General features: G+C 44.7%; 1 protein-coding gene across 1 annotated transcript in view; it reads left to right on the forward strand.

Annotated features, from left to right (window-relative positions):
- Positions 1-26,329, forward strand: part of LOC144493944 (dynein axonemal heavy chain 8-like) — a 1,661,706-nt gene that overhangs the window by 1,340,754 nt on the left and 294,623 nt on the right. Inside the window, exons 75-77 of the mRNA XM_078213521.1 lie at positions 1,613-1,828; positions 9,385-9,522; positions 20,199-20,326. Of these exons, the coding sequence (XP_078069647.1) occupies positions 1,613-1,828; positions 9,385-9,522; positions 20,199-20,326 (482 nt within the window). The remainder of the gene's footprint in view (positions 1-1,612; positions 1,829-9,384; positions 9,523-20,198; positions 20,327-26,329) is intronic.

Below are 26,329 nucleotides of genomic sequence, written 5' to 3' on the forward strand. Positions count from 1 at the left end.
AGAACCATCAGGAGTATAGACACACAGAGGGACCTGGGAGTACAAGTCCACAGATCCTTAAAGTTGGCAGCACAGGTGGAGAGAGTGGTCAAGAAGGCATATGGCATGCTTGCCTTTATTGGGCGGGGCATAGAATATAAAAGTTGGCATATGATGTTGCAGCTGTATAGAACGTTGGTTCGGCCACATTTGGAATACTGCATCCAGTTCTGGTCACCACACTACCAGAAGGACGTGGAGGCTTTGGAGAGAGTACAGAAAAGGTTTACCAGGATGTTGCCTGGTATGGAGGGTCTTAGCTATGAGGAGAGATTGGGTAAACTGGGGTTGTTCTCCCTGGAAAGACGGAGGATGAGGGACGACCTAATAGAGGTGTATAAAATTATGAAGGCCATAGATAGGGTGAACAGTAGGAAGCTTTTTCCCAGGTCGGAAGTGACGAACACAAGGGGTCACGGGTTCAAGGTGAGGGGGGCAAGGTTCAACACAGTTGTCAGGGGGACGTATTTTACACAGAGGGTGGCGGGGACCTGGAAAGCACTGCCAAGCAAGGTGACTGAGGCGGACACACTCGGATTGTTTAAGACTTATCTGGATAGCCACATGAACAGACTGGGAATAGAGGGATACAAACGAATGGTCTCGTTGGGCACATGAGCGGCGCAGGCTTGGAGGGCCGAAGGGCCTGTTCCTGTGCTGCATTGTTCTTTGTTCTTTGTTCAAGTGGGAAAGAAAGAGAGACATCCTCGGAAATTCCTCCCTGGAACAACAATAGGTTGTGCCTTGTGATAATATTGCTGGAAGTTTATGGATTATTCTTTATGGACTGTTGCCAAAAGGGGTGTTTATTTGTGAGGCCACCCAAGAAAGAATATTTTGGAAAAATGCTTTGTGAGACTATTTTAATTGTGTAAGTGTAATTTCGTGTGTTTAAGTTTTCTTTTCAATTGTTAATAAATGTTTTCATTTTAATATTTAAAAGCTCCAAAAGTGTTACTGGAATTTATGGCTCCTGACTTGATAGAATCTATGGTACAGAGATAGGCCCTTTGGCCCAAACTGGTCCATGCCGACCATAATGCCCACCTAAGCTAACCCCATTTGCCTGCATTTGGGCCATGTCCCTCTAAACCTTTTCTATCCATGTTTCTGTCCAAATGCCTTTTAAATGTTGTCAATGTCCCTGCCTCAACCACTTTCTCCAGCAGCTCATTCCACATACATACCACTCTTTGTGGAAAAAAAGTTGATCCTCAGGTTCCTATTAATTCTTTCCCCCCTTAACTTCTATGTTCTATGAACTTAAACCTATGCCCTCTCGTTCTCGATTTCCCAACCCTGGAAAAAAGACTGAGTGTATTCACCCTATCCATGCCTCTTATTGTCTTGTACACCTCTATAAGATCACCTCTCAGTCTCCTACGCTCCAAAGACTCCAAACCTGTCCAATCTCTCCCTATAACTCAGTCCCTTGAGTCCTGGCAACATCCTTGTCACTCTTTTCTGTACTCTCTCTAGTTTAATAACATGTTGTTGATGATTCAAAACAATTGATGTCAACTAATGACTTAATCTGAAGTATAACGAGGGAATTTTGTCACTCCTTTTATAGTTATTGAGTGGCACCGGCTTTCTCCAGGCCCTGCAGCAGTTCCCAAAGGACACCATCAATGAAGAAACAGTAGAACTTCTCCAGCCATATTTCATTATGGAGGATTACACATTTGAAAATGCTAAAAAAGTCTGTGGGAATGTTGCGGGTTTGTTATCCTGGACTCAAGCTATGGCTTCCTTCTTTGCTATCAACAAAGAGGTGCTGCCTCTAAAGGTAAGACTGAACAAGAAGAATATTAAAAACAACTGCATTTCACACATTCAAGTACATAAACCGTTTTCTCCATAAGTATATTTCAGTATTATGCATGTTCTATTTGAATGTTTCCATAGTTGAACAAATTTAAATGAAAATAGAAATGCCAACATTTTTGTAAACAAAAGTTTCAGCAAATTCCTTATTTAGAACCATAGAACCATAGAAAATTACAGCTCAGAAACAGGCCTTTTGGCCCTTCTTGTCTGTGCCGAACCATTTTTTGCCCAGTCCCATTGACCTGCACTTGGACCGTATCCCTCCACACCCCTCTCATCCATTAACCCGTCCAAGTTTTTCTTAAATGTTAAAAGTGACCCCGCATTTACCACTTTATCCGGCAGCTCATTCCACACTCCCACCACTCTCTGTGTGAAGAAGCCCCCCCTAATATTCCCTTTAAACTTTTCTCCTTTCACCCTTAACCCATGCCCTCTGGTTTTTTTCTCCCCTAGCCTCAGCGGAAAAAGCCTGGTTGCATTCACTCTATCTATACCCATCAAAATCTTATACACCTCTATCAAATCTCCCCTCAATCTTCTACGCTCCAGGGAATAAAGTCCCAACCTATTCAATCTCTCTCTGTAACTCAGCTTCTCAAGTCCCGGCAACATCCTTGTGAACCTTCTCTGCACTCTTTCAACCTTATTTACATCCTTCCTGTAACTAGGTGACCAAAACTGGACACAATACTCCAAATCCGGCCTCACCAATGCCTTATATAACCTTACCATAACACTCCAACTTTTATACTCGATACTCCAATTTCTAAAGGCCAATGTACCAAAGGCACTCTTTACGACCCTATCCACCTGTGACGTCACTTTTAGGGAATACTGTACCTGTATTCCCAGATCCTTCTGTTCAACTGCACTCTTCAGAATCCTACCATTTACCCTGTACGTTCTACTTTGGTTTGTCCTTCCAATGTGCAATATCTCACACTTGTCTGCGTTAAATTCCATTTGCCATTTTTCAGCCCATTTTTCTAGTTGGTCCAAATCCCTCCGCAAGCTTTGAAAACCTTCCTCACTGTCCACTACACCTCCAATCTTTGTATCATCAGCAAACTTGCTGATCCAATTTACCACATTATCATCCAGATCATTGATATAGATGACAAATAACAATGGACCCAACACCGATCCCTGTGGCACACCACGAGTCACAGGCCTCCACTCAGAGAAGCAATCCTCCACAACCACTCTCTGGCTTCTTCCATTGATGTGGAGATGCCGGCGTTGGACTGGAGTAAACACAGTAAGAAGTTTAACAACACCAGGTTAAAGTCCAACAGGTTTATTTGGTAGCAAAAGCCACACAAGCGTTCGGAGCTGCAAGCCCCTTCTTCAGGTGAGTGGGAATTCTGTTCACAAACAGAGCATATAAAGACACAGACTTAATTTACATGAATAATGGTTGGAATGCGAATACTTACAACTAATCAAGTCTTTAAGAAACAAAACAATGTGAGTGGAGCGAGCATCAAGACAGGCTAAAAAGATGTGTATTGTCTCCAGACAAGACAGCCAGTGAAACTCTGTGGGGGTTACAAATAGTGTGCCATGAACCCAATATCCCGGTTGAGGCCGTCCTCGTGTGTGCGGAACTTGGTTATCAGTTTCTGCTCAGCGACTCTGCGCCGTCGTGTGTCGCGAAGGCCGCTTTGGAGAACGCTTACCCGAATATCAGAGGCCGAATGCCCGTGACCGCTGAAGTGCTCCCCAACACTTAAAGACTTGATTAGTTGTAAGTATTCACATTCCAACCATTGTTCATGTAAATTAAGTCTGTGTCTTTATATGCTCTGTTTGTGAACAGAATTCCCACTCACCTGAAGAAGGGGCTTGCAGCTCCGAAAGCTTGTGTGGCTTTTGCTACCAAATAAACCTGTTGGACTTTAACCTGGTGTTGTTAAACTTCTTACTGTGTTCTTCCATTGAGCCAGTGTCTAATCCAATTTACTACCTCCCCATGTATACCTAGCGACTGAACTTTCCTAACTAACCTCCCATGAGGGACCTTGTCAAAGGCCTTGCTGAAATCCAGGTAGACAACATCCACCGCCTTCCCTTCATCCACTTTCCTGGTAACCTCCTCGAAAAACTCTAATAGATTGGTCAAACATGACCTACCACGCACAAAGCCATGTTGACTCTCCCTAATAAGTCCCTGTCTATCCAAATATTTGTAGATCCTATCCCTTATCACACCTTCCAATAACTTGCCCACCACCGACGTCAAACTTACTGGCCTATAATTTCCCGGATTTCTTTTGGAACCTTTTTTAAACAACGGAACAACATGAGCCACCCTCCAATCATCCGGCACCTCCCCCGTGAATACTGACATTTTAAATATGTCTGCCAGGGCCCCTGCAAGTTCAACACTAGCTTCCCTCAAGGTCCGTGGGAATACCCTGTCCATTCCTGGGTATTTATCCACTCTGATTTGCCTCAAGACAGCGAGCACCTCCTCCCCTTTAATCTGTAAAGGTTCCATGACCTCCCTACCTGTTTGCCCTATTTCCGTAGACTCCATGTCCGTTTCCTCAGTAAATACGGATGCAAAAAAACCATTTCGTATCTCCCCCATCTCTTTTGGTTCCATACACAGTCTACCACTCTGGTCTTCAAGAGGACCAATTTTATCCCTCACTATCCTTTTGCTCCTAACATACCTATAGAAACTCTTTGGATTTTCCTTCACTCTGTCTGCCAAAGCAACCTCATGTCTTCTTTTAGCCCTCCTGATTTCCCTCTTAAGTAGCTTCTTGCACTTTTTATACTCCTCGAGCATCTGATCTGTCCCTTGCTGCCTGTACATTTCATACAACTCTCTCTTCCTCTTAACCAGTGTTACAATCTCCCTCGAGAACCAAGGTTCCTTATTCCTATTTACTTTGCCTTTAATCCTGACCGGAACATACAAACTCTGCACTCTCAAAATTTCTCCTTTGAAGGCCTCCCACTTTCCATTTACATCCTTACAAGAGAACAGCCTGTGCCAATCCACACTTCCCAGATCCCTTCTCATTTCATCAAATTTGGCCTTTTTCCAGTTCAGAACTTCAACCCGAGGACCAGATCTATCCTTATCCACGATCAGGTTGAAACGAATGGCATTATGATCACTGGATCCAAAGTGTTCCCTCACACTCACATCCATCACCTGCCCTAACTCATTTCCCAATAGGAGATCCAATATCGCATCCTCTCTAGTTGGCACCTCTATTTACTGATGTAGAAAATTCTCCTGAACACATTTTACAAACTCTACCCCATCTAAACCTTTAACAGCATGCGAGTCCCAATCTATATGTAAAAAATTAAAATCCCCTACTATCACAACTTTGTGTTTCTTGCAGTTGTCAGCTATCTCTCCGCTGATTTGCTCCTCCAATTCTCGCTGACTATTGGGTGGTCTATAATACAACCCCATTAATGTGGTCATACCTTTCTTGTTTCTCAGCTCCACCCATAGAGCCTCTGTAGACAAGCTCCCTAATCTATCCTGCCTGAGTACCGCTGTAACATTTTCCCTGACCAACAATGCCACCACCCACCTTTTATCCCTCTGCCTCTATCCCGCCTGAAACATTGGAACCCTGGAACATTGAGCTGCCAGCCCTGCCCCTCCTGTAGCCAAGTTTCACTAATGGCTATAATGTCATATTTCCATGTGTCTATCCACGCCTTCAGCTCATCTGCCTTCCCCACAACACTCCTGGCATTGAAATAGACTCACCTCAAAAGATTATTTCCACCACACTCTACCCTTCCATTTGTGATTTTGCTTGAACTAACCTGTCTTTTTACCCCAGCTCCACTATCTGCTCTGGCACTCTGGTTCCCATCCCCCTGCAAATCTAGTTTAAACGCTCCCCAATAACACTGGCAAATCTCCCTGCAAGTATATTGGTCCCCTTGTAGTTTAGGTGTAACCCATCTCTCTTGTACAGGTCCCACCTGCCCCAGAAGAGGTCCCAATGATCCAAGAATTGGAAACCCTGCCCCCTGCACCAGTTCCTCAGCCACGTGTTCATCCGCCCAAGCATCCTACTCCTGCCCTCACTGGCATGTGGCTCAGGTAGCAATCCTGAGATTACTACCCTCGGGGTCCTGCTTTTTAACTTCCTTCCAAGCTCTTTGTACTCACTCTTTAGGACCTCCTCACTCTTCTTTCCCATGTCATTCCCCCCTCTCTGTCCTTTCTGAAACATCTGAAACCCAGCACCTGAAGTATCCAGTCCTGTCCCTGTCCCCAAGTCTCCGTAATTGCCACCACATCACACTTCCAAGCATCAATCCACACTCTAAGCTCATCCACTTTATTCACTACACTCCTGGCGTTAAAATAGACACATCTCAAACCTTTGGTCTGAGCTCTCCCCTTCTCCATCACCTGTCTATTCCCCCTCTTACACTGTCTACAATCCTTCTCTATTTGCGGGCTGACCTCCTCACTCTTAGTCACCTCCTCACGATTCCCTCCCCCCAACCTTTCTAGTTTAAAGTCTCCCCAGTAGCCTTTGCCAACCTTCCTGCCAGGATATTGGTCCCCCTGGGATTCAAGTGCCACCCGTCTTTTTTGTACAGGTCACACCTTCCCCTAAAGAGGTCCCAATGATCCAGGAACCTGAATCCCTGCCCCCTGCTCCAGTCCCTCAGCCACGCATTCATCCTCCACCTCACTCCATTCCTGCTCTCACTTTCCCGTGGCACAGGCAGCAATCCTTTGCGTTCCTCCTTCCCAACTGTCTACCCAACTCCCCATATTCTCTTTTCATGACTCCTTCCCTCTTCCTACCTATGTCAGCGATACCAATATGTATCACGACCTCTGGCTCCTCTCCACCTCAGGATTTCTGGGACGCGATCAGAAACATCCCGGGGCGGCACGGTAGCACAGTGGTTAGGAGGCGGCACGGTAGCACAGTGGTTAGCACTGCTGCTTCACAGCTCCAGGGACCTGGGTTCGATTCCCGGCTTGGGTCACTGTCTGTGTGGAGTTTGCACATTCTCCTCGTGTCTGCGTGGGTTTCCTCCGGGTGCTCCGGTTTCCTCCCACAGTCCAAAGATGTGCGGGTTAGGTTGATTGGCCATGCTAAAATTGTCCCTTAGTGTCCTGAGATGTGTAGGTTAGAGGGATTAGTGGGTAAAATATGTAGGGATATGGGGGTAGAGCCTGGGTGGGATTGTGGTCGGTGCTGACTCGATGGGCCGAATGGCCTCTTCTGTACTGCAGGGTTTCTATGATTTCTATGAGAGACATCGCTGACCTTGGCACCTGGCAGGCAACAAACCATGCGGGAATCTCTGTCCCGACCACAGAACCTCCTGTCCGTACCTCTGACCGTTGAGTCCCCGATCACTACTGCTCTCCTCTTCTTCCTCCCACCCTTTTGCGCTGTAGAACCAGACTCAGTATCAGAGTTCCGGCTATCGCAGCTTGTCCCAGGTAAAGCATCTGCCACAACAGTATCCAATTCAGTATACCTGTTGTGGAGGGGTATGGCCACAGGGGAACTTGCCTTTCTTGGTTCTGGTTGAGAATTACGATGAATTGATGGGATTTTTTTCATGGTGCGGAATTTTAATAGTGAAGTAAAAGTCAGAGAATTGGACAGAAATCAGTACCATAGCACTAACCTGTATCCCTCTTGTGCCTGTTCTCATAGTAGAATCAGGGAATGTATTGATAAACGAATCATGGAGCAGCGCAGTCCATCAGTCTGTGCCAGTTCTTTTGAAGAGTAATCCAGTTAGCCCCACTCCCCTACCTGTCTTTCCTTCAAATATTTATCCAATTCCTTTTCGATAGCTGTTACTGAATCAACATCGATCACCCTATCAGACAGTACTTCTAAAATCATAATCACTTGTAACAAAAACGTTTTTCCTTATCGGGGTTTACAGGACCAACTTGTCCATTTCGTCCTTTTTATTTTGAACCCCGAAACGAGTCCCAGTTGCCCACATTTGGCCCAAATCACTCTATACCCATCTTACTCATGTAACTGTCTGGTTTATGTTGCAAATCACCTTAAATACTTGCCTTCCTACTTGTAGAAATTGGGAAGAGTTTCCCTTACTCTATGAAAATCCTATGAACTACATTAATCCACACACATCAGGGTGTCCTAACTTTTGTGGATAGAGAGAGCAATATACAGCATGGAAAAAGGCCCTTCATCCCAATCGGTCCACGCCGATCATGGTGCTCTCTCAGCTAGTCCCAATTGCTCATGTTTGGCCCATATCCCTCTAATTCGTTCCCATAGAGTCACAGAGATTTGCAGCATGGAAACAGGCCGTTTGGCCCAAGACCTTGCCGTCCTTTTTATTTAACCACTAAGCTAGTTCCAATTGCTCACGTTTGGCCCATATCCCTCCATACCATCTTACCCTTGCAACTGTCTAAATGCTTTTTAGAAACATAGAAACATAGAAAAACTACAGCACAAAACAGGCCCTTCAGCCCCACAAGTTGTGCCGAACATATCCCTACCTTTTAGGCCTACCTATAACCCTCCATCCTATTAAGTCCCATGTACTCATCCAGGAGTCTCTTAAAAGACCCTATTGAGTTCGCCTCCACCACTGACGGGTCATGGATAGACACATGGGTCTTATATAGCTGCATCATTATCCCCGGACTCCTAAACTCAATCCCTCGATTGATAAAGGCCAGCACACCATACGCCACAAATGGACCACTACGCATTTAAAAGAGAAAATTATACCCACCTCTACAATTACCTCTGGCAGCTTGTTCCAGACACTCATCACCCTATGTGTGAAAACACTGCCCCTCTGGACCTTTTTGTTTCTCTCCTTTCTCACATTAAGCTTATGTCCTCCCTTTGGGAAAAGATGTTGACCATCTCGCTGATTTATGTCCCTCATTATTTTATAGACCTCTATAAGATCACCCCTAAGCATCCTACACTCCAGGGAAAAAAAGGCCTCTCCTTATAACTCAATTCATCAAGTTCTGGTGGCATCCTAGTAAATCTCTTTTGCACTCATTCTAATTTAATAACATCCTTTCTATAATAGGGTGGCCTTACTAATGTCTTGTACAACTTCAACAAAGAAAAAGGGGCGGCATGGACAAGTTGGGCCGCAGAGCCTGTTTCCTTGCTGTAAACCTCTGTGATTCTAACTGTTTTAAAGTACTGTTTACTGTGTGAAACAATTCTTGTGGTTAAGTGTAATCTTTTAGTTTTCTACAATTTTTAATAAATATTTACTTTAAACTGTAATCATTTCAGTTGGTCATTGACATTAATTTCCTGATTTCAGAACACCACCTCGCCATATAAAAAATTCAAAAACCATTTTGGCAGCTGCTTCAACTTTCCCTTTGGGACTTTGGCAGCTCGGCTAAGGTTAATTAGAGGCTAATTTTTTTTTGATGTTGTAGCCATTGAGAAGATATTTTATGTTGCTGGAAAGGTTTTTTGATAGAATAGAAATGATTGACTTTCCTTTTTGAAATGCCTGTGTTAGGCTAATTTGGCCGTACAAGAAAACCGCTTCCAACGGGCCATGAAGGAGTTAGGAACTGCCCAAGCCCAACTGGATGAGAAACAAGCTGAGTTGGACAAGGTACAGGCAAAGTTTGATGCTGCCATGAAAGAGAAAATGGTGAGTCAGAATCGCACAGGACTTCTAGCTAATCAATAAATATATTATCACTTTCAATGTGCTTCATGTCTAACAGTCAGGGTGGAGTTTCACGGCCCCCTGTTGACAGACTTACAAATTTGCAGGGAGCATGGGAGAGGCAAGTTAAATGGAACAGGTTGCTAGTTTGCTGCCTTATTGCCCACCCCCAGGTTTGCCCTCCATGCTACATTTGGAGGATAAAGCATCAGTCATTCCACTTGCCTTAGGCCTATTCAGGGTCTTACTCGGCCAATTAATAGGTAGTTAAAGGCCTGTAGGAGCTCTTCAGAGATGTATTATGCCGGCTTTTTTTAAATTCATTCGTGAAACATGGGCGTCGCTGGCTGGCCAACATTTATCACCCGTCCCTAGTTACCCAAAGGCAGTTGAGAGTCAACCACATTGCTGTGGTTCTGGAGTCACATGTAGGCCAGACCGGGTAAGGATGGCATTAGTGAACAAGGTGGGTTTTTCCAACAATCGACAGTGGTTTCATGATCATCAGTACGTTCCTAATTCCAGACTTTTTAAAATTCAAATTCCACCACCTACCATGGCGGGATTTGAACCCAGGTTCCCAGAACATTAGCTGAGTTTCTGGATTCATAGTCTACTGATAATACCACTAGGCCATCACCTTCTCTGTAACATTATGTAGGAGATTTCTCTTTATTAATTATAGCTCAGCAAATACAAAGAATTCATGGGCCTGCAGTGATTCACAAAGGCAGCTCATCACCACCTTCTCAAGGGCAACAAGGGATGGATAATAAATGCTGGCCCATGAATGAATAAAAAATTCAAATCACTGATTTAGTTTACAGTTTCAAACAATTCTTTTTTACAATCTCACCATTTTACTGCAGTGAAAGCAGACTGGTTTATTTACATTACTTTTATTCTCAATACTATCAATTTTAATGAGCATTTTTAATGAGCATAACATCCTCAGCCTTCTCCATAAAGCCAGAATCTTTTTGGCAAAAGAGCCATGAACAACATGAGGAAAAGCATCTTTTGATTAGGATCTGGAATGTGCTGCCTGGGAGACAGGTGGAGGCAAATTCAACTGTGACATTCTAAAGGGAACTGATGAGGAAACAATGGGCTGTGGTGGAATACCATGTAAGCCATATGAACGGAGTGGGAATGGAGGGATACAAAAGAATGGTCTAGTTTGGACCAGGGAGCGGCGCGGGCTTGGAGGGCCGAAGGGCCTGTTCCTGTGCTGTATTGTTCTTTGTTCTTTGTTCTTTGAATGGGACTTGCTGAGTTGCACTTGTAGAGAGACAGCATGGAGACATAAGAGCAGAAGAAATAGAACACAAAGGACTGAATGATCTCCTGCCATGCTGTAAACATTCTATATTTCCATGATTATCTCCAAACAATAGGAACATTTTTTTTGCATCAAGAATCTTTAGTATAATTAAAAGGTCCCTTCATAGGATCATTCTGAAATAAGATTTGACATGGTCACATGAAGAGACATTAGGATAGGTGACCAAAAGCTTGGATGAAGAAGTGACCGAGAGAATTGAGAGAACTAAAGAGCTATAAAGGCTGTGGTTAATCGCAGGCAATGCAGAAGGAACCAGAATAAGAAGAAAGCCGTCATCTTAGAGAGTTGTTTTGCTGGAAAGGTGTTTAACCTGGTGTTGTTAAAACTCTTGCTGTGTTTACTCCAGTCCAACGCCGGCATCTCCACATCATTGCTGGAAAGGTTACAGAGAGGGGCAGAGAGTCAATCGCTGATAAAACAGAAGAAGCAATTTTTAATATTCCTAAAGTTATCAGATGTTAGACTTCTATGGGGTTTCTCCAGTCATCTGCTGTTTTGAAAGATTCAGGAATCTCCACATTCAACTCCTAAGTATGGAGGGGATATCCAGAGAGCTTCTCATCTTCTTCTTTCATATGGCTTTAGGAGCAGAAGTTGTCATCCCAGTTTTAATGTCAAATTCCCTAAGCAATCCAATCTCCTGCTGGAGAGTATGTATGATTCCAGAATAAGAAGTCTCACAACACCAGGTTAAAGTCCAACAGGTTGAACTTTAACCTGGCATTGTGAGACTTCTTACTGTGCTTACCCCAGTCCAATGCCATCATCTCCACATCATAATTCCAGAATGACATCCTCAAACATGAGGTGAAGGCAAGATACGATTATGTGTCCCAGGTATGTTTAACGTTTTCACAGTCACAGACAGGCAGGGTTTTGAGGTGCCATTTGTAGATTAGGTGGCCACATCAGTCTGGGGGAGATTGAATCCTGGTTGTTGAGATGTTGGGTCGGAGACAATGGGTGGGGCTTTCAGACCCTCCTCACTAGCCAGATCTTCCAGTCCTGCCAAAGGCCACACCCCATCGAAACCATAGAACCATAGAAAAGTTACAGGACAAGAGGAGGCCATTTCACCCATTTTGTCCATGCCAGCCTGAGGACACCTAGGTGCCTGTTCCAACCCTACCTTCTTACATTTGGCCCATAGCCTTGTACCTTACAGCACGTAAGGTGCAGATACAGGTACTTTTTAAAGTAGTTTAGGGTCTCTGCCTCCGCCACCAATTTGAGCAGCAAATTCCAGACACTTAAAAAGATCTTCCAGACACTTAAAAAGGGCGCGGGGTGACCTGGGAAAGGGATTGGTTTTTTTTAAGCGCACGGGCGGTTTAAAAAGTAGGCTGCAGTATCCAGCAGGCAGCGTCGTTAGCGGGCAGCGGAGTGAGCAGGTAGCTGAGTGAGAGCTCAAGGGCTTTGGCTCAGTGGGCTTAGGCATACACGGGCGAGGGAGGTTAGGTTTAAAGAAGGGGGAAGAGGAAGGGGGGAAAAAAAAATTATTTTTGTTTTTTGTTTTTCAACTTTTGAATCTAGTATTCCCTGTGGAATCTGAGGAAAAGGGGCATTATGAATGTGAAGCCAGTTTGCTGTTCTCAGTGTCGGATGTGGGAGGTCGTGGAGTCTCCTAGCCTCCCAGAAGTGCATATCTGCGCTGGGTGTGTCGAGTTGCAGCTCCGAAGGGACCGAGTTAGGGAACTGGAGCTGCAGCTCGATGACATTCGTCTGGTCAGGGGAAACGAGGAGGTGATAGATAGGAGTTATAGGCAGGTGGTCACACCAGGGCCACAAGAAGCAGGCAAGTGGGTCACAGTCAGGAAAGGGAAAAGTCAGGTGGTAGAGAGTACCCCAGTGGTTGTGCCCCTTAAAAATAAGTACTCTTGTTTGAGTACTGTTGGGGTGCACAGCCCACCTGGTGGAAGCAGCAGTGGTCGTGCCTCCGGCGCGGAGTCCGGCCTTGTAGCACAGAAGGGCAAGGAAAGGAGGAGGAAGGCAGTGGTGATCGGGGACTCTACAGTGAGGGGGTCAGACAGGCGTTTTTGTGGAGGAAGTCGAGAAACCCGGATGGTGGTTTGCCTCCCTGGTGCCGGGATCAGGGATGTTTCTGACCGTATCCAAGAAATCCTGAAGTGGGAAGGAGAGGAGCCAGAGATCGTGGTGCATACTGGTACCACTGACATAGGCAGGAAAGGGGAAGGGGTTATGAAAGGAGAATATAGGAAGTTAGGTAGGGAGTTACGAAGAAGGAACGCAAAGGTAGTAATCTCGGGATTGCTGCCTGTGCCACGAGACAGTGAGGGAAGGAACGGAATAAGGTGGAGGATAAATGCGTGGCTGAGGGATTGGAGCAGGGGGCAGGGATTCAGGTACCTGGATCATTGGGACCTCTTTAGGGGCAGGTGCGACCTGTACAAAAAGGACGGGTTTCACTTAAATCCCAGGGGGACCAATATCCTGGCGGGAAGGTTTGCTAAGGCTACGGGGGAGTGTTTAAACTAGAATGGTTGGGGGGTGGGAATCAAAATGAGGTGACTGGGAGAGAGGAGGTTAGCTTAAAAATAAAAGGAGCTTGGAGACAAAGTCAGAGGGAGGATAGGCAGGTGAAGGAGAAGGGGAGCGCTCAGACCGAAGGGTTGAGATGTGTGTATTTTAACGCAAGGAGTGTAGTGAACAAAATGGACGAGCTTAGAGCGTGGATCACTACTTGGAAGTGTGATGTGGTGGCCATTACAGAGACTTGGTTATCCCAGGGACAGGACTGGATACTTCAAGTGCCGGGTTTCAGATGTTTCAGGAGGGACAGGGAAGGAGGCAAAAGAGGTGGGGGAGTGGCACTGTTTATCAGGGGTAGTGTCACGGCTGTAGAAAAGATGGATGCCACAGAGGGATTTTCTACGGAATCTCTGTGGGTGGAGGTTCGCAACAGGAAGGGGTCAATAACTTTACTGGGTGTTTTCTATAGGCCGCCCAATAGTAGCAGGGATGTGGAGGAGCAGATTGGGAAGCAGATCCTGGAGAGATGTGATAATAACAGTGGTCGTGATGGGAGATTTTAATTTCCCAAATATCGATTGGAATATCCCTAGGGTAAGGAGTTTAGATGGGGAGGAGTTTGTGAGGTGTGTTCAGGAGGGCTTCCTGACACAGTATGTGGATAAGCCTACAAGAGGAGAGGCTGTACTTGATTTGGTATTAGGGAATGAACCTGGGCAGGTGTCACATCTCTCAGTGGGAGAGCATTTTGGGGATAGTGATCATAACTCTATCTCCTTTACATTAGCATTGGAGAGAGATAGGATCAGTCAAGCTAGGAAAGTGTTAATTTGGAGTAAGGGCAATTATGAAGCTATTAGGCAGGACATTAGAGGCATAAATTGGAAGGAGGTTTTCTCAGGGAAATGTACAGAAGAAATGTGGCAAATTTTCAAGGAAAATTTGTCTGGAGCTCTGCACAGCAACGATCCAATGAGACAGGGGAGTTATGGTAGGTTATAGCAACCATGGTGCACAAAAGCTGTAACGAACTTGGTCAAGAAGAAAAGAAAAGCCTACAAAAGGTTCAGGGAGCGAGGTAATGTTAGAAATCTAGAAGAGTATACGACTAGTAGGAAGGAGCTTAAGAGGGAAATTAGAAGAGCAAGAAGGGGTCATGAAAAGGCCTTGGCAGACAGGATAAAGGAAAACCCCAAGGCATTCTACAAGTATGCTAAGAGCAAGAAGATAAGATGTGAAGGAGTAGGACCTATCAAATGTGACGGTGGGAAAGTCTGTATAGAACCGGTGGAAATAGCAGGGGTACTCAATGAAGACTTTACTTCAGTATTCACAGTGGAAAGGGATCTTGGTAGTTGCAGTGCAGACTTGCAGTGGACTGAGAAGATTGAGCATGTGGACATTAGGAAAGAGGATGTGTTGGAGCTTTTGAAAAGCATCAAGTTAGATAAATCGCCAGGACCAGATGGGATGTACTCCAGGTTACTGTGGGAGGCGAGGGAAGAGATTGCTGAGCCTCTGGCAATGATCTTTGCGTCATCAATGGAGACAGGAGAGGTTCCGGAGGATTGGAGGATTGGATGATTGCGGATGTGGTTCCGTTAGTCAAGAAAGGGAGAAGAGATAGCCCGGGAAATTATAGACCAGTGAGTCCAACCTCAGTGGTTGGTAAGTTGATGGAGAAGATCCTGAGAAGCAGGATTTATGAACATCTGGAGAGGAATAGTATGATCAGAAATAGCTAGCATGGCTTTGTCCAAGGCAGATCATGCCTTACGAGCCTAATTGAATTTGTTGAAGATGTAACTAGGCACATAGATGAGGGAAGAGCAGTAGATGTAGTTTATATGGATTTCAGCAAGGCGTTTGATAAGGTGCCCCATGCAAGGCTTATTGAGAAAGTGAAGGGGCATGGGATACAAGGGAACATTGCTTTGTGGATTCAGAACTGGCTTGCCCACAGAAGGCAAAGAGTGATTATAGATGGGTCTTTTTCAGCATGGAGGTCGGTCACCAGTGGAGTGCCCCAGGGATCTGTTCTGGGACCCTTGCTCTTTGTGATTTTTATAAATGACCTGGATGAGGAAGTGGAAGGATGGGTTGGCAAGTTTGCTGATGACACAAAGGTTGGAGGTGTTGTGGATAGTGTAGAGGGATGTCAGCAGTTGCAACGAGACATAGATAAGATGCAAGACTGGGCGGAGAAGTGGCAGATGGACTTCAACCCAGACAAGTGTGTGGTGGTTCATTTTGGCAGGTCGAATAGGATGAAAGAATGTAATATGAAGGGTAACACTGGGCAGTGTCGAAGATCAGAAGGATCTTGGAGTCCGGGTTCATAGGACGCTCAAAGCAGCGTCGCAGGTAGAGGCTGTGGTTAAGAAGGCATATGGAATGCTGACCTTCATCAATAGAGGAATTGAGTTTAGAAATCGGGAGATAATGCTGCAGCTGTATAGGACCCTGGTCAGACCCCACCTGGAGTACTGTGCCCAGTTCTGGTCGCCTCATTCCAGAAAGGATGTGGAAGCCATAGAAAGGGTGCAGAGGAGATTTACAAGGATGTTGCCTGGATTAGGTGGCATGCCTTATGAGAATAGGTTGAGAGAGCGAAGTCTTTTCTCCTTGGAGAAGCGAAGGATGAGAGGTGACCTGATAGAGGTGTATAAGATGTTGAGAAGTATTGATAGAGTGGATTCTCAGACGCTTTTACCCAGGGCTGAAATGGTTGCCACAAGAGGTCACAGGTTTAGGGTGCTGGGGAGTAGGTAGGGGTAAGTTTTTCACTCAGAGGGTGGTGGGTGCGTGGAATCAGCTGCCGGTCGTGGTGGTGGAGGTGGATTCGATCGGGTCTATTCAGAGACTTTTGGATAAGTTCATGGAAGTTAGTAAGATAGAGGGTTATAGGTAAGCCTAGTAGGTAGGGACATGTTCGGCACAACTTGTGGGCCGAAGGGCCTGTTTGTGCTGTAGCTTTTCTATGTTCTATGTTCATGTCCCCTCAACACCAACTGCCTCTTATTTTGAATCCATGTTCCCTGATTCTAGAATTCTCCAACAAGGGAAACTATTTTATCCTGTCCACTCTCTCTTCTCATAATTTTGTACACTTAAATCAAGTCACTCCTCAATCTTTGTTGCAAGGAAAATGACCCCAACCTATCCAATCTCTCCAAGTTGCTACACTTTTCTAGCCCTGGCAACGTTGTAAACTTCATCTGCACTCTCTCGAGAGCAAATATGCCCTTCCTGTAATGTGGTGACCAGAACTGCACATAAATCCGCAGTTGTGGTCTCACCAGTGCTTTAAACAATTCGAACATTATATCCTTACTTTTATATTCTGTATCTCTGCCAGTAAGAACATAAGAACATAAGAAATATGATCAGGAGTAGGCCATCTAGCCCCTCGGGCCTGCTCCGCCATTCAATAAGATCATGGCTGATCTGAAGTGAATCAGTTCCACTTACCCGCCTGCTCCCCATTACCCTTAATTCCCCTACCGATCAGGAATCCATCTATCCGTGACTTAAACATATTCAACGAGGTAGCCTCCACCACTTCAGTGGGCAGAGAATTCCAGAGATTCATCACCCTCTGAGAGAAGAAGTTCCTCCTCAACTCTGTCCTAAACTGACCCCCCTTTATTTTGAGGCTGTGCCCTCGAGTTCTGGTTTCCTTTCTAAGTGGAAAGAATCTCTCCACTTCTACCCTATCCAGCCCCTTCATTATCTTATATGCCTCCATAAGATCACCCCTCAGCCTTCTAAACTCCAATGAGTACAAACCTAATCTGCTCAATCTCTCCTCATAATCTACACCCCTCATCTCCGGTATCAACCTGGTGAACCTTCTCTGCACTCCCTCCAAGGCCAATATATCCTTTCGCAAGTAAGAGGACCAAAACTGCACACAGTATTCCAGCTGCAGCCTCACCAATGCCTTGTACAGATGCAGCAAGACTTCTCTGCTTTTATATTATATCCCCCTCGCCATAAATGCCAACATCCCATTTGCCTTCTTGATCACCTGTTGTACTTGCAGACTGAGTTTTTGCGACTCATGCACAAGAACCCCCAGGTCCATTTGCACAGTAGCATGTTGTAATTTTTTTCCATTTAAATAATAATCCAATTTGCGATTATTTCTTCCAAAGTGAATAACCTCGCATTTGCCAACGTTATACTCCATCTGCCAGATCCTCGCCCACTCACTCAGCCTATTCAAATCTCTCTGCAGACCTTCCGCTTCCTCCACGCAATTCACTTTCCCACTTATCTTCGTGTCATCAGCAAACTTTGTTACCCTACACTCAGTCCCCTCCTCCAGATCATCTCTGTAAATAGTAAACAGTTGAGGCCCCAGTACCGATCCCTGCGGCACGCCACTAGTCACCATCTGCCAACCAGAAAAGCACCCATTTATTCCAACTCTCTGCTTCCTGTCGGATAGCCAATCCCCAATCCACGCTAACACCCTACCCCCAACTCCGTGTGACCCAATCTTCTGCAGCAACCTTTTGTGAGGCACCTTATCGAATGTCTTTTGGAAATCCAAAAACACCACATCTACCGGTTCCCCTCCATCAACCGCACTAGTCACATCTTCATAAAAATCCAGTAAGTTCGTCAAACACGACTTTCCTCTCATGAATCCATGCTGCGTCTGCTTGATCGAACCATTCTTATCCAGATGGCCTGCTATTTCTTCTTTAATGATGGATTCCAGCATTTTCCCAACTACAGACGTTAAGCTAACCGGTCTGTAGTTACCCGCCTTTTGTCTACTTCCTTTTTTAAACAGCGGCGTAACAGTAGCCATTTTCCAATCAGCTGGCACTACCCCAGAGTCCAGTGAATTTTGATAAATAACCACTAACGCATCCGCTATTACCTCTGACATTTCTTTCAGTACCCTGGGATGCATTCCATCCGGGCCCGGGGACTTGTCCACCTTCAGTCCCGTTAGTCTACCAAGCACTGCCTCTCTAGTAACAATAATTGTATTGAGTACCTCTCCTCCTACCAACACTCGATCGCAAACATTCGGTAAACTATTTGTGTCTTCCACCGTGAAGACCGACACAAAAAACCTATTTAAAGTCTCAGCCATTTCCTCGTTTTAAGAACATAAGAGCATAAGAAATAGGAGCAGGAGTAGGCCATCTAGCCCCTCGAGCCTGCCCCGCCATTCAATAAGATCATGGCTGATCTGAAGTGGATCAGTTCCACTTACCCGCCTGATCCCTATAACCCCTAATTCCCTTACCGATCAGGAATCCATCTATCCGTGATTTAAACATATTCAGCGAGGTAGCCTCCACCACTTCAGTGGGCAGAGAATTCCAGAGATTCACCACCCTCTGAGAGAAGAAGTTCCTCCTCAACTCTGTCCTAAACTGACCCCCCTTTATTTTGAGGCTGTGTCCTCTAGTTCTAGTTTCCTTTCTAAGTGGAAAGAATCTCTCCACCTCTACCCTATCCAGCCCCTTCACTATCTTATAGGTCTCTATAAGATCCCCCCTCAGCCTTCTAAATTCCAACGAGTACAAACCCAATCTGCTCAGTCTCTCCTCATAATCAACACCCCTCATCTCTGGTATCAACCTGGTGAACCTTCTCTGCACTCCCTCCAAGGCCAATACATACTTCCGCAAATAAGGGGACCAATACTGCGCACAGTATTCCAGCTGCAGCCTCACCAATGCCCTGTACAGATTTCCACTATTAAATCCCCCCTCTCGTCCTCCAAGGGTCCAACATTCACTCGAGCCACTCTGTTCCTTTTTATATATTTGTTAGAACTTTTACTATTATTTTTTATGTTTAGAGCTAGTTTAGTTTCATAATCTATCTTTCCTTTCTTTATCGCTTTCTTTGTCATTCTTTGTTGTTTTTTAAAGCTTTCCCAATCTTCTTAGTCTCCACTATTTTTGGCCACTCTGTACGCATCGGTTTTTAATTTAATACTCTCCTTTATTTCCTTTGTTATCCACGGCTGGCTATCCCTTTTCTTACAGTCCTTCTTTATCACCGGAATATATTTTTGCTGAGTACTCAAAAAGATCTCCTTAAAAATCCTCCATTGTTCCTCAGCTGTCCTACCTACCAGTCTGCTCTCCCAGTCCACCCTAGCTAATTCAGCCCTCATCCGATCGTACTCCCCTCTGTTCAAGCAGAGGACATTGGTTTGGGACCCTACTTTCTCCCCCTCCATCTGCACCAGAAATTCGACCATTCAGGCATTCCATATGCCTTCTTTACAACCTTGTCTACTTGAACTGCTGTCTTTAGAGATCTGTGCTCTTATATGCCAAGATCTCTCACTTCATCTACACCTCTTGGTATATTCTCATTTATTGCATATTCCCTATAATTGTTTGACCTCCCTAAATGAATGACATCACACTTCGCTGAGGAATCCCTACAATGGATTCTTTAGCAACGTGGCCAGAGAGCAACGCAAGTGACCATTGACGTCCGTGGGAATGGAAGATCTTGCTGGTAGCCAATTGTGAACCTGCCGAGGGGGTGGGAGCAGGGCTGAGAATGATTGTAGTTCTGGCCAATGTTATGTTTATTTAAGATGGTGCTTTCCACTAAGTTTTCCTTCAGGTTTCATCAGTGTTTGCAAGTTGGCCATATTTGATTCAAGTCCAGAGAGTTTTATCAAGCTACGTAGTAAGTAGGAAGGTTTCAGAGTGTCTGTAAGGATGTAGAGACCCGAATTGCTGCTGATATGAGTTATTTATTCCTCTGTGTGCTGCAGTGTTGTCAAACCAAATCAGACAGCTGAGGGTCGTGACTTCTTTTTATTGTTTAGGACCTGCTGGAAGATGCAGAAACATGTCGAAGAAAGATGGAAGCTGCATCAGCACTGATTGATGGCCTGAGTGGAGAGAAAATCAGATGGACAGATCAGTGCAAGGAGTTTAAAGCACAAATCAACAGGCAAGAGCTGCTCATTGGGTTGCCAGAAATACTGACAATCCCAGAACTCTGATTCATTGTATGGCTTGGCATGTTGCCTGCCCGGTGCCAGGGTGAGACATATCTCTGACCGGCGTGAAATGATATTGAACTGAGAGGGGGAGGATCCAGTTGTTGTGGTCCATGTTGGGACAAGCAACATAGGCAAGACTAGGAAAGAGGATCTGTTTGTGGATAATCAAGCACTAGGAACTAAATTAAAGAACAGGTCCTCAAGGGTTATAATCTCTGGATTACGACCCGAGCCACGTGTGAAGTAGCATAGGAATGAGAAAATTAGGGAAGTAAATACGTGGTTAAAAGGAGTGGAACGGGAAAGAGGAGTTCCATTTCATGGGGTATTGGCATCAGTATTGGAACAGAAGAGATCTGCACTGTTAGGACAGTCTTCACCTGAACTGATCTGGGACCAATGTTCTGGCGGAAAGGATATAAATAGGGTGGTCACAAAAGGACTTTAAACTAGCAAGTGGGGGGGAAAAGGAAGGGTTAAACTATGAGAACTATAATGGTTAATAGGAAGCAAAGCAGTAGGTTAGGATGTGGGGAGGAGGTTTAGCTAGATGGAAAATTATGAAAAACGTTAAAAGGAAGGAGAACTCAGGAAATGTTAGGGTTCAAAAAGATAATATAAAAACAAACACAAAGGCACTTTCCCAAATGCTCATAGCATTCAAAACTAGTTGACGGACAAAATCATTGCGAATGAATATGATTTGGTGACCATTACAGAGACATGGTTGAGGGTGATCATGACTGGGAGTTAAATATCAGAGGTATCAGACAATTCGGAAGGACAGTCAAGAATATAAGGGAGGTGGTGCTCTGATATTTAAGGATGACATCAGGGCAGTAGTGAGAGATGATATAGGTTCTATGTAGAAAAAGGTTGAATCCAGTATGGTGGAAATTAGAAATAGAAAAGGAGAAAAAGTCATTGATAGGCATAGTCTGTAGGCAGCCAAATAATATCAAGGTGGGGCGAGCAATGAACAAAGAAAAAAACTGATGCATGTAAAAATGGTACAGCAATCATCATGGGGGATTTTAATCGACTTGTCAGTTGATCAAATCAGGTCGGTCAAGGCAGCCTTGAGGAGTTCATAGAATGCATCTGCGATAGTTTCCTTGAACAGTATGTAATGGAACCTATGAGGGAGCAAGCTATCCCAGATCTGGTCTTGTGTAATGAGACAGGAATAATTAATGATCTCACAGTTAGGGATCCCCTCGGAAGGAGCAATCAGAGTATGGTAGAATTTAAAATACAGATGGAGCGTGAAAAGGTAAAATCCAATACCAGTGTCTTGTGCTTAAACAAAGGAGATGACAATGGGATGAGGGAGGAATTGGCTAAGGGAGACTGGGAGCAAAACCTTTATGGTGGGACAATTGAGGAACAGTGGAGGACTTTCAAAGCGATCTTTCACAGTGCTCAGCAAAAATATATACCAGTGATAAGGAAGGACTATAGAAAAAGAGATAATCAGCCATGGATATCTGAGGAAATAAAGGAAGGTAATAAAATTGAAAGAAAAAAAGTAAAGTTTATTTATTAGTCACAGGCAAGACTCACAATAACACTGCAATGACGTTACTGTGCAATTTCCCGAGTCCCAACACTTGTTCGGGTCAACGCACCTAACCAGACATCTTTCAAAGTGGCAATAATTAGTGGGAAACTAGAGAATTGGAAATCTTTAAAGGTCAACAGAAAGCCACGAAAAAAGCTATAAAGAAAAGTAAGATAGATTATGAGAATAAACTACCTCAGAATATAAAAACAGATAGCAAAAGCTTCTATAAATATATTAAATGAAAAAGAGTGGCTCAGGTAAATATTGGTCCTTTAGATGATGAGAAGGGGGAATTAATAATGGAAAATAAGAAAATGGCTGAGGCATTGAACCGGTATTTTGTGTAGGTCTTCACAGTGGAAGACCCAAATAACATGCCAAAAATTGATGACAAGGTGAGGACCTAGAAATATCATTATCACGAAAGAGGTAGTGTTGGTCAAGCTAATGGGGCTAAAGGTAGACAAGTCTCCTGGCCCTGATGGAACGCACCCCAAGGGTACTAAAAGAGATGGCAGGGGAAATAGCAAATGCATTAGTGGTAATTTACCAAAATTCACTGGACTCTGGGGTGGTTCCCACAGATTGGAAAACAGCAAATGTGACGCCACTGTTTAAAAAAGGAGGTAGACAAAAGGTGGGTAACTATAGGCCGGGTGACGTAACTTGTGTAGTGGCGAAAATGCTTGATTCTATCATCAAGGAAGAAATAGTGAGACATCTGGATAGAAATTGTCCGATTGGGCAGGCACAGCATGGGTTCATGAAAGGCAGATCATATTTAACTAATTCACTGGAATTCTTTGAGGACATTATGAGCGCGGTGGACAACGGGGAGCCGGTGGATGTGGTGTATTTGGATTTCCAGAAAGCATTCAACAAGGTGCCACACAAAAGGCTGCTGCATAAGATAAAGGTGCATGGTGTTATGGGTAATATATTAGCATGGATAGAGGATTAACAGAAAGCAAAGAGTGGGGATAAATGGGCATTTTTCTGGTTGGCGATCAGTGAATAGTGGTGTGCCTCAAGGATCAGTGTTGGGACCACAATTTATATAGATGATTTGGAGTTGGGGACGAAGTGTAGTGTGTCAAAATTCGCAGTTGACACGAAGATGAGTGGTACAGCAAAGTATGCAGAGGACACTGGAAGTCTGCAAAGGGATATAGATAGTCTAAGTGAGTGGGCAAAGGTTTGGCAGATGGAGTACAATGTTGATAAATGTGAGGTCATCCATTTTGAAAGGAATAACAGCAAAGTTGACTATTATTTAAATGGTCAAAAATTGCAGCATGCTGCTGTGCAGAGGGATGCAGGTGTCTTTGTGCATGAATCACAAAAAGTTGGTTTGCAGATGCAGCAGGCAATTATAAAGGCAAATGGAATTCTGTCCTTCATTGCTAGAGGGATGGAGTTTAAAAGCAGCGAGGTTATGTTGCAGCTGTATAAGGTGCTGGTGAGGCCACACCTGGAGCACTGTGTACAGTTTTGAGAAAGGATATACTGGCACTGGAGAGGGTACAGAGGAGATTCACTTGGTTGATTCCGGAGTTGAGAAGGTTGGCTTATGAGGAGAGACTGAGTAGACTGGGACTATACTCATTGCAATTTAGAAGAATGAGGGGATCTTGTAGAAAAATATAAAATAATGAAGGGAATAGATAAGATAGAAGCAGGAAAGTTGTTTCCACTGGCGGGTGAAACTAGAACTAGGGGATGTAGCCTCAAAATAAGGGAGAGTAGATTTCAGACTGAGTTGAGGAAGAACTGCTTCACCCAAAGGGTTGTAAATCCGTGGAAAACCCAGTGAAGCAGTTGACGCTACCTCGTTGAATATTTTTCAGGCAAAGATGGATACATTTTTGAACAGCAAAGGAATTAAGGGCTATGGTGAGTGGGCAGGTAAGTGGAGCTCAGTCCACGAAAAGATCAGCCGTGATCTTGTTGAATGGCGTAACAGGCTCGATGGGCCAGTTGGCCTACTCCTGCTCCTAGTTTTTGTGTTCTAAATGTAAGGGACTGAGGAAAATTTGTGGGGAAGACATTTACCAGTGTTCTTTGTCCCTTGTGGGTTTCAGTGTCCTGTTTGCCGGGCGGGTGCTGTGAACAGGATGCTGTTTGTTGAGTGATGCGGGCTGGGCCAATGGGATTGCTTCTGGGGGCGGGGAAAAAAAAGGCGCCAGGAAGTGAAGCAGCTGCAGAGCAGAGGAGGGAGTGTGCAGAAGAGGGACAGCCACGTTTTTCGAGAGGAGCTTTTCGGAGGCAATAAAAACTCAGTTTGAAGTTAAAATTTCTCAGGTAGAACTGCTTGGTTTTTCATGACTGCCGAGGGGGACAGCCTTCAGCGCACTGGACCTGCGTTACTACACAGATAGCTCGCGGCACCTCTGCCTCGTGTGCTTGCTCCATCATCTTCCCTCTCGTACACCCGTCTGGACTGTGTGTGTGTCGGGGTTAAGTGAGTACTATCAGACAGGAACGGTAACAGAAGTGGGTTGCTGAGGATGTGGTTTTCTTCAGATGTGCACCAACGGATGGGCCCCAACGTTTAAAATTCAAAGTGCTTGGTGATATTCTGAACATTTCTCAGGTTGAAACTGTTAATTGGAATTTATTCCGTTTACCTTGTTGTTCCAAACCTTTTCTCATTATAAGGTTTATCTCAATAACATTTTTGGAGGCACCGGGCTAAACATACTCAAATCCTTTTCATGCAAGCCTGTACTGGCATTTATGGGTAAACAGGAAATTTAGCCAGCTCACCATCAACTGCTAGGAATTCAGGATCCTGTAAATCGAACAGTTAAATAGTAGCCCCATATGGTGTTCAACAGGGGGTTACATAAACCTGGCCAAAAGGGGCAGGTTAAAATTGCAATTGAATACTTCATGCTGCATTCCTGTCACATTCACTTGCTGATCTTTCCTGTACCTGGATAATACTGGTATCTAAGCTAGAATAGGTTTGTAGCCAACTACTCATTCTGATAATTAAATTATTACTGCCATTGACACTAATCTCTGCCAGATAGCATTACTTATGCACTCTAGCCAAAGGCATTAATAATATTCAACATGTACTTTACCTAGAGACACAGTTTGGCTGGTACCTTGTGCTTCTACTGGCAGTGGGAAATGAGTTGAGCAGGTGCATTTAATTTTGTGGGTGTTGAAATGTCAGCTGGATGAAATTAGGGAATTTACAGTTGTGGTAGACTGAAGATGAATCGAGCTTCCCACCAGTAAGCAGTGGGAACCAATTTGCAATGCATAGACATTTTAGTTGGAATTCTTCCAAGTCTCAAATTGGAGTAAATTGCCTTGGGTTTTTCAGCGTGTTTCCTGAAATGAATCTCCCACACTCTGTGCACTGCAGAGGCCATTAGCGTGATTATCATTCAAAACCAGGAGGTGGGGCCCATTCCCACTGAAGTGGCTGAAATCGGCAGGATGAGCGGGACCCGCGCATGCGCACATCTCTGGGAGATCTCTAAAAAGACCTCCGAGCATTAATAGATACATTAATGATCTGGAAGATAGAACTGAGGGCATAGTTACTAAATTTCTGGATGATACAAAGATATGTAGAGGGACAGGTAGTGTTAAGGAAATCGAGAGGCTGGAGAATGACTTGGACAGGCTAGGAAAATGGGCAAAGAAGTGGCAGATGGAATACAATGTGGAAAAGTGTGAGGTTATGCACTTGGTAGGAAGAATAGGGGCGCAGATTATTTTCTAACTGGGGAGAGGCTTCGGAAATCTGAAGCACAAAGGGACTTGGGAGTCTTGGTTCAGGACTCTCTTAAGGTTAGCATGCAGGTTCAGTTGGCAGTTAGGAAGGCAAATTCATTGTTAGTATTCATTTCTAAAGGGCCAGACTACAAGAGCAGGGATGTACTTCTGAGGCTGTATAAGGCTCTGGTCAGACCCCATTTGGAATATTGTGAGCAGTTTTGGGCCCCATACCTGGGGAACGATGTACTGGCCTTGGAGGGGATCCAGAGGAGGTTCACAGGAATGATCCCAGGAATGAAGGGTTGTCATATGAAGAGCGGTTGAGGAGTCTGGGTCTAATTGAAACCTACAGAATACTGAGAGGCCTAAATAGAGTGGACGTGGAGAGAATGTTTCCACTGTTGAGAGAGACTAGAACTCAAGGGCACAACCTCAGAGTGAAGGGATACTCCTTTAAAACTAAGATGAGGAGGAACTTCTTCAGCCAGAAGAATCTGTGGAACTCATTGCCACAGAGGGCTATGCAGGCCAGGTCATTGAGTGTCTTTAAGACAGAGATAGATAGGTTCTTGATCAATAAGGAGATCAAGGGTTACAGGGAGAAGGCAGGAGAATGGGGATGAGAATCATATCAACCATGATTGAATGG

This window comes from Mustelus asterias, chromosome 5 (assembly GCF_964213995.1).
Source record: "Mustelus asterias chromosome 5, sMusAst1.hap1.1, whole genome shotgun sequence".
Lineage (NCBI taxonomy): Eukaryota > Metazoa > Chordata > Chondrichthyes > Carcharhiniformes > Triakidae > Mustelus > Mustelus asterias.